Genomic DNA, 12502 nt, shown 5'->3' with positions numbered 1-12502 from the left:
GTCCACAGCACCCCTCCCCTCAACCTCGCAAAGCACGACCGAACTCACCTGGTCGTGACTCGCCTCAAGGGGGCATACTCCCTCCCCTCGTTCCTGGAGGAGGCCATCCAGGTGCTCGCACCGGGTCCCAACACGCTCCGCGAGCTCAACCCCATTGTCCTCCACTACCTCCGTGTGTGTGTGCGCGTCACTTACCCCGTCTTCATCGTGTAGTCTTCCCTCTATCGTTCCCATCTCCCGTGTCTCTGCCAACTCTTCACCCTTTACCTCCCTTGTCTCAACTATTATTTCTGTTGTCGTCACCTCGTGTCTCGTCTCACACGTTTTGGTCTCCCCATTTAATTTTTCCCTTTCGGTCATCGTCACGACCCTCGCCCAACACGTTCCACGAATTATTTTTTCACCCGCCTCCACCGCGGGCCTGTCAGCCGTTGCACCCCCACCCAGCTCGTTTGCTCCCACACGTGGAGTCGCCATTCCCAGCTCCCTGGTCACGGCCTTCATGCCCGCCTGCAGGCTTCGGCCCATGTTCTGCGTCTCACCCCGCAGCTCTTTCATTTCCTCCTTCATGTTTGTTTCCATTCCGTTCATTTGTTGTGTATTCGCATCCATCTTTTCGTTCATTTGTTGTGTATTCGCATCCATCGTCGTTTTCACTTCATTCATTTGCTTGTTCATGTCTTTCATTTCGTTTTTCATTTCATTTGTATTTGTATCCATCTTTTCTGTCATTGCCGCCAGCATGGCGCATAGCTGGGCCATGTCGGATGCACTCAGCTGAGCCGTTTCGGCAAGGGTTGGGGAAGGGTTTTGGTGGAGAGGGGGGGGGGAGGTGTCATACACCGCGGCCGCTGCCGCACCCACCTCAGGTTCTGGGTTCAGTTGGGCGAGTCCGTGTTCCTGCACAATCAACATTTCCTGCTCGGGGATTCCATCCTGGACCATGGATTCTACATTACTACACATATACATTTCTAATACCCCCGGCTCCCGCTCGCCTTGAGACGCCATCTTGCTTCTCGTGAAGGGTTAATTTGCTCGCTCGTAATTTGGAGGGAATCGGGGGTCGCTTCTCTCACCCCTGGACCGATTCCCGTGAATTTAGCCGGAGACAGGAGAGCCTGTTTTCCTGTTCTCCGATACCAGTGCCGCGGGCGCGATGGATTTGTATCGCACGACCTGACACCAGTGTTGCGGTTTTCGCGCCCGCCGGCGTGCGACGGCCACGTAACTCGAATCGCGGCACGTCGCCCACCGGACGGACAATCCAGTCGTGACCCTCTCGGACTAACGCCGGGAACCAGTCACGGGTGGACCTTTCGGTCTCACCGCGATCGAGCCAATCAGCCCCCGCGTGGGATAGGGTTGCTCGCCAAATTCGAACTACCTAAGTACCCACGCGGAGGGTAGACCGGGCGATCGCACCTCGCCGCAGGTCGACTTCGGACACGGGCCACTTAGCGACCCGTTCCGTACTATCAGAATAACCGAGCGGTGTTATCGTCGACCTCGACGGTTCGATTAATTATCGGGCGTACTCAGCCCACTACCAACCCTTCACGTGAAGCAAGATGGGGGTTCAATGGGGAAAAAGACGAAGCGAAGCGGGAGAACAGTTCAACAATAAAGCACATTTATTCTCGGCACACGGGAAGCACACAAATACAATTCCACCAAATGCACACAAAAAAGAAAACACAATTCCATTTACACAAAAAGCAAACACAAAAGTGAAAACACAGTGCAGAGCTAATTCCGACTACCGAGCACACGGCAACACTTATACAATTCTACTTCACAGACGGCGCCGACAACACATACCCAAAACCAAGGAAAAGAAATACCCTCAAGAATGAGGTAGGCCTGGGGCCGAGACCAGGTGGGGCCTTCCCGTCTGGTGATGAGACGCGGAGCGGCGATGGCCCCGCAACCCGCGGGCCTCGTGGACAGTGCCTGGCAGGGGGGTGGGAACGGGGCCCCCTTGGTCGCACTATCTCAGCGCGGGGGGGAAACAGGAGGGGGGGTTGCTGATGCTCGGGGTATAGAGGATCTTTATTATGTGCGACGAGCGTCTCCACCTCGGCCAGGTCGCGCTGCCGGCCTCCCTCGGGCGCGCAGCTCCTTGCACGCCGCGAGCACCCTTCGTCCGACTCGCCGCCTCTCCACAGCTCGTCCCCTCCGTTCCGACTCTCCTTCGCCTCGTTCCGACCTTTACGACTCCCTTCTTCCTCGTTCCGACTTTTTACTACTCCTTTGACTGACGAACACCGTCCTTTTATCCCCCCGTAACTTCGCCTTTGACCCCCTCCCTTTGACCTTTCAACTCGCTCCCCATTGGCCCGACAAAAAGTGGGCGTGAAGGCTTTTTGATCCACAAATTTGCATATATCGATCGCCCTGGGGCAGCGGGCCAACTCGCCCCTCGCTCACCGATTGGACGGCAAAAAGTGGGCGTGTGTCGTTTGGATCCGTTTTGAAGCACAAAATCCGTGATTTTGTACACGCTGTTCAACGTGCGCCCTACACGAGTCCAGCATCGGTGCCCATGAGTGGCGCGAGATGACGGTGATGCGATGGTGGCGAGTTGTGACGGTAAAGGTCATGGCGGTTGTGGTGAAGCGGCGTTGTGGTTGGTGGTTGATGTTGTGGTTGTGATGGTGGCGATTGGTCCAAAATAAAGATAGTAAAAGAAAAACGGCTATCCTGAAGAGTCGCAGCACGTATAAATGACATGTATTCCCACTAGACAACGGGTTCGGGCCTAACTACACATGTACTTACCGAGATACCTCACCTAAGGGACCTGAATGGTGGTTTGCGAATCTGGTAACCACAACAGTATTATTTTACCTTCAAACCATTGTCAACGTAGTACGGTTAAGTTTTGCATTCATTCATATGCACCATGTAGCTCCTTAGCTTTGACTCAGCCTGTCATCCGTCCGAGGTATGAAGTGAGCACCAGTGTACTGGCAATAGGGGCACTGTATCAGTGGCATAGCCACGCCCCTAACCAATGATGCACCCAGCAGCCGAAAAGGCTGCACACGAAGGGAAGCTATTTTAGTGGGGCAACTTAGCTAAATATAGCATAACAATTGTGCATTTTGTGAGGAAAGCACCAAATTTGGCACACGAGTAGCCTATCATATTATGAACAGATTTGGATATTGGGCCATCTCAATATTGATCTCAATATTGAGATGGCCCAATATCCAAATCTGTTCATAATAGGCTACTCGTGTGCCAAATTTGGTGCTTTCCTCACAAAATGCACAATTGTTATGCTAAGTTGCCCCACTATTTCGCTGCATCATTTTCTGGGGGCTGTGCCACTGATGCAATTCCCCCTGTTACCAGCATGCTGGTACTCATTTTGCTGATCTCAAAATGATGGCAGGCTGTCAGTCAACCCACCTGGTGTTAATTTCACGGAATTACAGGCTTGAACGAAACACCCTAAGATCTTAAACCAGCTACCCAAGCCGTGAAGCCAACATCTGACTTAAGTTTTGCATGAAATCGTACATCGAGAAAGTATGCAAAAACAGGAATTATATAAGCATTGATGGCCATGCGCGTCAGAGTGTTGGGACAAATGCAATGGTATGGCAGAAAGATTATTCAGTTTTCAACCTGGAAATTGATTACAGGTTTATAGCTGTGCAAGCGGAATGTGTATGTGGTTATACAGTGCCATAGCTGGGTTTATTAGCACAAGGCCTGCTCTTGAAAGGGACCTTGGTTGCAAGGTCCACAAGAGATTAGAAGCAGACGGCGAAGATGGCTTCGTCTCCCATTACAGGCTAATGCAATCCCCTGTGAAGCAACAGTTTGTAATCAGATTCGACTCCATTGCAAATTGAATCCAGACTCAACATGGGCACGAGTAATTGAGGTACAATGAGTCGTTGAGGACGGTACGATTGGGGTACCTGTCATATTCAATCTGTAACCTCTGGAAAAGGATTGGCTCTGATGGCTGATGGGAAGGTGTTCATGTACTTAGCTTGGAGCTATCCAGTCTGAATTTGATTCCCGATGCCATTTAATAAACTTGGATCACAAGTTATGGATTGAATGCATCCCAGAGTACATCGTCCCTTGGATGGACTTTAAATTGGATTTCCCATCTGCTAGTATTCGTTGGTGGATCGTAAGGATCCCTTGGTGTTTGCTAAAAAAACAAACAACCTCTGCACCTGGATGAATTACTAATTCCCATCAATCAAACAGACCTGTCCCAACCAGTTTGTGAAAGACTTGGGCCAAGGTTAATTATGCCCAACACCACAATAATAAATTAAGTGGGGCCATTAAAGTAAGTGGGGCTGAGTAGTAGTAGTAGTGGTAGTAGTAGTAGTAGTAGTAGTAGTAGTAGTAGTTGTAGTGTTAGAAGGAGAACTGTTCAATCGTCAAAACAGTTTCAGACTAAAACGGCACTCGGTAGATGGCACACCTCTGCCAGGCTGAACAGTTTATGTCCCACCAATAATGTTGATCTGAACCAAAATCGAATCAGCTTGTTCTTGTCACCGAACCCACACTCCTTCACCAAGTTTTGTCATAACGCGTCCATTGCTCTTTGAAATATCTTGCTATACATAGTTTTTGGCCCCATCTTTCATTCGTGAAGAATCACTGAAATGATTCTAGTGTCTGGATCTGGATCTTCACCAAAATCTAATAATGTTGGCCTTATCACACTCATCCTCAACAAATTTTGTCCAAATCCATCCACAACTTTTTGAGATATCCTGTTCACAAACAGACAGGGGTGAAAACATAACCCCTATCCACCTTAGATGACAGAGCTAATTATAATCCATTGGGACCATACTCTGTGCAGAGCGTCGGTGCTGCCAAAGCAGTCTCCTGGGCTATTGGGCACAATCCTGGACGGGTCACCACTCCGACGCAGGATACTCAAATGGCTCAATCATCTCACAAAGCTGGTACTCATTTTGCCGATCTCAGAAGGATGACAGGCTGAGTCAACCCCACCTGGTATTAATTCAACAGCTGAGCAGGGTTTGAATTCAGGACCTGAGGAGCCCAAGTTCACCACCTTCACCATTAAGCCAACACCAGGAATAGAGCTCATAACCCTAACAATAACACAACTGTTATTGTTACACAATGTTACACAATAACACAACACAATCATCCGTTTATTGATATTTTAAACCGGATCGATCTCATAATAACAAAACAGTTTTGTTCATTAATTACACAAAATACATTACTTGTTCTGATCCTCTTCCAATGTACAGTGAGTATTGAACTATCAGAACATCTATGTGTGAAGCATAAAAAAAAAAATTGAGTGAAAAAATATTATTACCAACAACAATTTGTGATAATCACCTGTTCGGGGAGAGGAGGGGCAAAGAAGGGGATCTTGAGATCATGTACACATGGGTGGAGGGACGACGGGATGAATCATGGTATGTATATTCAGGATAAATATTCCACCACTTAACCTATGCAGTCACATGGAAATAATCCATCATGGAATCATGTAACTTTCCTTTTGAATCACTGCAAGAACAATCACAAGGAGCAGTGGGTCGACAGACCCAAAATTCAGATCAATCAGAGAGAGAGAGAGAGAGGAGAGAGACAGAGAGAGAGAGAGAGAGAGAGAGAGAGAGAGAGAGAGAGAGAGAGAGAGAGAGAGAGATACAGAGAGAGAGAGAGAGAGAGAGAGAGAGAGAGAGAGAGAGAGAGAGAGAGAGAGAGAGAGAGAGAGAGAGAGAGAGAGAGAGAGAGAGAGAGAGAGAGAGAGAGAGAGATACAGAGAGAGAGAGAGAGAGAGAGAGAGAGAGAGAGAGAGAGAGAGAGAGATACAGAGAGAGAGAGAGATACAGAGACAGAGAGAGAGAGAGAGAGAGAGAGAGATACAGAGAGAGAGAGAGAGAGAGATACAGAGAGATACAGAGAGAGAGAGAGAGAGAGAGAGATACAGAGAGAGAGAGAGAGAGAGAGAGAGAGAGATACAGAGAGAGAGAGAGAGAGATATACAGAGAGAGAGAGAGAGAGAGAGAGAGAGAGAGAGAGAGAGAGATACAGAGAGAGAGAGAGAGAGATACAGAGATACACAGATACAGAGATACAGAGATACAGAGAGACAGAGAGAGAGACAGAGAGAGAGACAGAGAGAGAGACAGAGAGAGAGAGCCAGAGAGAGAGAGATACAGAGAGAGAGATACAGAGAGAGAGATACAGAGATACAGAGATACAGAGATACAGAGATACAGAGATACAGAGATACAGAGAGAGAGAGAGAGAGAGAGAGAGAGAGAGAGAGAGAGAGAGAGAGAGAGAGAGTTCCTAAGTGCTGCCATGGGTCCATGACCACTGGGCCTTTGATCAGATTCATGGCACCACAATACATTGGGATTAAACATCATGTCTTTCAGCACCCACAATAAAGCTGACACATCATCAGGCTTCCTGAGGCTAACTCGGCGCTCAGAAGACTTGGGTGGATCCAACACCAGCAACCGAAGGGTGGAGATGTTTGTTGCGCTTTGATATCCTCACAAATCTCAGCTGACAGGCCTTGCTTGCTGACAGGTCACGTCAAGTCCAGCTTGCTGCCTCTCTTGGCGACTCGTCTCCAACACCTGGCGGAGCCGAGCATTGAGAGAGTCACTCCATGCTTCGAGTGTGTCCAAGCAAGAGTTCAGGCGGTCGAGTTCCCAACTCACTGATGCCACTTCTGGAGCCACAACAAAGACAAGAAATGGATAACGAACAAGGAGGGTGACATAGCTGTTATAGCATCAACAGTAGGCCCGAATTCCTTATTAAATATGGTGAATAAAACCAAAGTAATTGTCACCAGGGGATCCTGGGAATTATACTGGAAGGAAATTTAAAAAAACAAAAGAGGTTCCGTTGAGGAGGAGAAGAGACGACACACCGTGAGACAGACAGACAGACAGACTTTCGGAGGATCGCGACGTACTGATTGTATTGCGAAGGGGAGGGGGGAGGGTTGGGTGTGTTGGTTGAATGAAATAATTCCGTACATAAAAAACAGATAACATTTTTCTGCGTTTATCCAAAAGGGACATCAAGAACAGTACAAACTCAAACTGACCCTGTTCGTCCTCTTCCACTTCAAGAGCAATTTCCGAACCAACAGAGTGGTTCTGCTCACCATTTGGACCAGGCATGTTCACAGACTGTAAACGCAGCAGCAGTTCCGGTTTTGTTCATGGATATCAAAATGAACCGCTCATTGGATGAACAATATTGTCACGCCGCATCGCCGCCATCTTACCCCGCGCATGTTGCTGCCGCCGCCATCTTACCATTCGCATTTTCCCACCGCCGCCATCTTACCATTCGCATTTTCCCACCGCCGCCATCTTACCCCGCGCATGTTCCCACGCCATCTTACCATGCGCATATTCCCACCGCCGCCATCTTACCCCGCGCATGTTCCCACCGCTGCCATCTTACCCCACGCATTTTCCCACCGTCGCCATCTTACCCCGCGCATATTCCCACCGCCGCCATCTTACCATGCGCATATTCCCACCGCCGCCATCTTACCATGCGCATATTCCCACCGCCGCCATCTTACCCCGCGCATGTTCCCACCGCTGCCATCTTACCCCACGCATTTTCCCACCGTCGCCATCTTACCATGCGCATATTCCCACCGCCGCCATCTTACCATGCGCATATTCCCACCGCCGCCATCTTACCATGCGCATATTCCCACCGCCGCCATCTTACCATGCGCATATTCACAACCGCCGCCATCTTACCCCGCGCATGTTGCCGACGTCGCCATCTTACCCCGCGCATATTCCTACCGCCATCTTACCCTGAGCATATTCTGCCGCCGCCATCTTACCCTGCGTAGAGAACCCCCATTCAATGTCTTTTTTGCGGTTGATGTATCCACATGAGTTATTACAAGCAGAAGGTGGTGGTCTGCCCAGATGCAGGTTCAGTCCTGCCAGAGGAGTTTCTTGGCAAGGTTTACACGAGGCGGTTTGCCATTTGCAGTGGCAAATCCAGGGGGGTTTTCCTGGTTGCCCTTAACCCCCCCCCCCTCCCAACAAAAAAATATTTACCATTACAGTGGCAAACCCAGGGGTTCCCTGGTCACCCAGAACTCCTTCTAGTATGTCATATAGGCACTACCATCACTCAGGTAGGTCTCACTAGTCATGATATTTAAGATTGAAACTTGAAGTTTATTGAATTCAAGCTATTTTCGTTTTAGTTATGCATTTAAATATTATGTTAATTAACTTTTCTATCTTTTTGCACAATACATGCTTATCAAAGAATATGTGAATGTGCATTTATTTAAAAGCTGCAATAAAGTTTTCATAACGTTCATATGACTTAGATTTTCTGTTCTTTGGAACCTCCCCAACCCTCCCCCTTACCCAATTCCTGGATTTGCCCCTGATTTGCCTTCACAGATATAACTAGAGGGGGAGCACTCGGTAGAGTGCAAAACCTCCGCCGTCAACACTGCTGGGTCACTTAAGTGAACCTGATATCCTATTCATTGTAGGTAAAAACGGATCAGACTCTACTGAACCACGATTGAATAAACTAAACTAGATCGACGCGCATGTAGAAATGCCAAAAAAATAAAATCGAAATTTTTTTGAAAAAAAAGTTGCAAAATTTCTATTTTTTTTTCTCTAACAAATTCTTTTTTGGGGGGGGGGGTTGGAAATCACTTATAACATGTAGAAATGCAAAAAAAATTCAAATATTTTTCGGATAAAATCGAAATTTTTTTGAAAAAAAGTTGCCAAATTTGTTTTTTTTTTCTCTAACAATTTTTTTTGGTTGGAAATCACTTAAAACATGTAGAAATGCAAAAACAAAAATTCAAATATTTTTTCAAAATGGCCGCCATAGCGGGCATGTTGGACTTTGGACCAAGTCCCAAATCTAATGGCATGATCTTTGGACCATACCGATTCCCCCCCCCCCACCAAGTTTCGTCAAAATCCGTCCAGGAGTTTTTCCGTAATACTGTTCACAAACAAACAAACAAACAAATAAAAAAACCAATGTCACCCCCAGGGTGACCAGTATCTTGCCAAAATGTGAACATGAGTGACTCATTTATTCGATTAAAGTTACTCAAAAAATAAGGGTTTCGTCGACCTTGATGCTTGACCTTTTTGTGACCTTGACCTTTGACCTTGACCTTTATATTTTCCTACGGTTCATGGTATATCTCCAGGACCGTTGTACATGAAATATCAAGAGATTTTGATGAGAACTGAGGAAATAAAATTTTCATGAAAAATCCGTTTTTTCATCATGACGTCATAGCATCAAACTTTTGACACATCTGGAAAGCACTTATCAAGCGCTTTCATATGAGGTATTACACAATATGGTATCTAAGATTTCAAAATTTGACCTAGGGGTCAAAAACTTTCGACCTCCAGCGCTAACCATGAAGGTCAAGGCCGATCGCCACCAAAAATTAATCAGCTGAGCGCCAGACCATGAACTATATTCCCATGAAGTTTGAAGACGATCCGATCAAAATTACTCAAAAAATAAGGGTTTCGTCAACTCCCCTGATTTGCAACAAAGTGACCTTGACCTTTGACCTTGACCTTCAAAATTTTATGCGCTGAAAGGGACCTCTATAGGCTTCTGAAATGCGAAGTTACAAAAATTTCCAATGATAACTGTGCTCTGCAGAGTGATCGATACGTGATTACAGACAAACAAAAATACAAAAAAAAAAACAAAAAAAAAACATACAAGCTGACTAACATATCTTGCAAAAACTTCGTTTTGGCAAGATAAAAAAAAACAGACAGGGGTGAAAACAGTAACCTCCATCCATCTTCGATGGCGGAGGTTAATAATGCAGACATCAATTTAAATAGAGTTCCATAAAGTCGTATATTAACTTCTGGTTACATCCATGATGAGATTTCTCCAAACATCCTTATCCTACACTGTTTCTCGAAGCTCTGGGAGGGACAGCTCGGTTACATCTTTTACCCAATCCATCAGGCATATTCAACTCTCCTCTCCTCGTCTTCTTCTTCTTCTTCTTCTTCTTCTTCTGCCATCAACACCACTCACCACTCACCACTCACCATGGTTGTTTTCTGCAGGCATGATGTTTCCAAAGTATGACCGTTTCAGTTTTAACATCACTGCTTCTAATGTACATTGTGGTCTAATTTCTTCAAGCACTGATTTGGTTCTTCTTGCAGTCCGTGGAATTTTGAACACGAGTCTCTTACAGACTTACACCACGTTTCAAAACGGTCAGTCTTCTTCCTTTTCCCTGTCCAGGACTCACATCCATCTATCGCAACTGGAAATACCAGAACTTTCACCATACACCTCCTCTTGCTTTGAATTGTCACATCTTTATCTTTCCAGACCTTTATCAAGTCTGACATTACTCTTCCTCCCACTACTGTCTCTAACTTTCTCCTTCACATTCTCCACTCACCTCAATCTTCGAACTCAGGAAGACGAAACTTTCCACTATTTCCATGTGATATCTCCCAATCTGAACACGTCGATATTCTTAGTTGATAAGATTTTATTTTATTTTATTTTAGGTGTAAATAAGGACCAGATTTTTAAACTTTCCTTCTTCACTGTGTGCAGCAGTTTCATCAAGTCCTCTTTACTTTCTGCCATCAACAGAGTTGTTTCATCAGTATACCTTAGATTGTTGATACATCTTCCTCCAATCCTGACTCTGTCATCCTCTGTCATCCAAGTTTGATTACCTTGTGATGTACTCACTATACAGATTGAACAACGAAGGGAAGAGAACATTTGGTGAACGTTTAAGCCAAGTTCGATTGATGTTGTGTTAACACGCTAGGTGTCGCTGCTGGCTCATAAAATGAAGAGGTGTCACATGATGTTATATGGAGATGCAGGTGTCGCTGTTGGCTCATAGAAGTAAGGTGTCACATGATGTTATATGGACATGTTGGTGTCGTTGCTGGCTCATAAAAGGAAGAGGTGTCACATGATGTTATATGGACATGTCGGTGTGGCTGTTGGCTCATAAAATGAAGAGGTGTTACATGATGTTATATGGACATGTCGATGTCGCTGTTGGCTCATAAAAGGAAGAGGTGTCACATGATGTTATATGGACATGTGGGTGTCGCTGTTGGCTCATAGAAGGAAGAGGTGTCACATGATGTTATATGGACATGTAGGTGTCGCTGTTGGCTCATAGAAGGAAGAGGTGTCACATGATGTTCTATGGACATGTGGGTGTCGCTGTTGGCTCATAGATGGAAGAGGTGTCACATGACGTTCTATGGACATGTAGGTGTCGCTGTTGGCTCATAGAAGGAAGAGGTGTCACATGATGTTATATGGACATGTAGGTGTCGCTGTTGGCTCATCGAAGGAAGAGGTGTCACATGATGTTCTATGGACATGTAGGTGTTGCTGTTGGCTCATAGAAGGAAGAGGTGTCACATGATATTCTATGGACATGTAGGTGTCGCTGTTGGCTCATAGAAGGAAGAGGTGTCACATGATGTTATATGGACATGTAGGTGTCGCTGTTGGCTCATAGAAGGAAGAGGTGTCACATGATGTTCTATGGACATGAAGGTGTCGCTGTTGGCTCATAGATGGAAGAGGTGTCACATGATGTTCTATGGACATGTAGGTGTCGCTGTTGGCTCATAGAAGGAAGAGGTGTCACATGATGTTCTATGGACATGTAGGTGTCGCTGTTGGCTCATAGATGGAAGAGGTGTCACATGATGTTCTATGGACATGTAGGTGTCGCTGTTGGCTCATAGATGGAAGAGGTGTCACATGATGTTCTATGGACATGTAGGTGTCGCTGTTGGCTCATAGAAGGAAGAGGTGTCACATGATGTTCTATGGACATGTGGGTGTCGCTGTTGGCTCATAGAAGGAAGAGGTGTCACATGATGTTCTATGGACATGTAGGTGTCGCTGTTGGCTTCCTGATTTGTTGCTGAAGTATCGGCATCCCTCATGGAGTCACGTCTCGGCTCCACTGAATCAGACAATTAATCTGTTCTTTTGTATTTGTGAGCTCGATGTGATGTTTTCTGTTTCAATGCCTCCAATGTCGACGCTGATCCTGGACACGGAACATCTTTTTATCACCCACAGATCCTTATCCTGTGTTCCACGCTCCAAAAGTGCCCCTCGCATTAAATCATCCTCACCCTCATTATTCTTTCCCAGCCCCATCACCTCACATTCCCTTATGTTAAACTGAACCTGATCATCTTTCACCGATTCGCTAAAAATATTTCGATTTTCATAAATCTGATCGTCACCTCTTCCCGCTCCCTCAAATCTCTCGTCGACTTCAACTCGAAGCTTTGTGTCATCTCCAAATTTAGGGAACTCACTCTTCAACCTCACTGTCCAACGTACACTGTAAAGGTTGTTGTTGTAGTAGTTGTAGTTGTTGTTGTTGTTATTGTTGTTGTTGTTGTTGTTGTTGTTGTAGTCG

The 12502-nt window shown here is 46.2% G+C and overlaps 1 protein-coding gene across 1 annotated transcript; it reads right to left on the bottom strand.

The window, feature by feature from the left end:
* Window positions 1–6248: 6248 nt before the first annotated feature.
* Window positions 6249–7351, bottom strand: BBLN (bublin coiled coil protein). Its single transcript, XM_085854352.1, has 3 exons — window positions 7292–7351; window positions 7109–7193; window positions 6249–6724 (listed from the first exon to the last, which is right to left on the bottom strand). The coding sequence occupies exons 1-3, from the start codon at window positions 7298–7300 to the stop codon at window positions 6552–6554; spliced, it is 267 nt and encodes an 88-aa protein (XP_085710478.1). The 5' UTR covers window positions 7301–7351; the 3' UTR covers window positions 6249–6551.
* Window positions 7352–12502: the final 5151 nt, after the last annotated feature.

This window comes from Eptatretus burgeri, chromosome 14, assembly GCF_056783735.1.
Source record: "Eptatretus burgeri isolate ZD-2024b chromosome 14, Ebu_testis_v1, whole genome shotgun sequence".
Classification (NCBI taxonomy): domain Eukaryota; kingdom Metazoa; phylum Chordata; class Myxini; order Myxiniformes; family Myxinidae; genus Eptatretus; species Eptatretus burgeri.
This window is presented reverse-complemented; position numbering and strand designations above follow the sequence as displayed.

Excerpts from the sequence above, each read along its gene's own strand:
- BBLN (XM_085854352.1), bottom strand. Across the intron at positions 6,725-7,108 it reads AGTGGAAGAGGACGAACAGG|AAGTGGCATCAGTGAGTTGG; the intron begins GTCAGTTTGAGT and ends TTGTGGCTCCAG.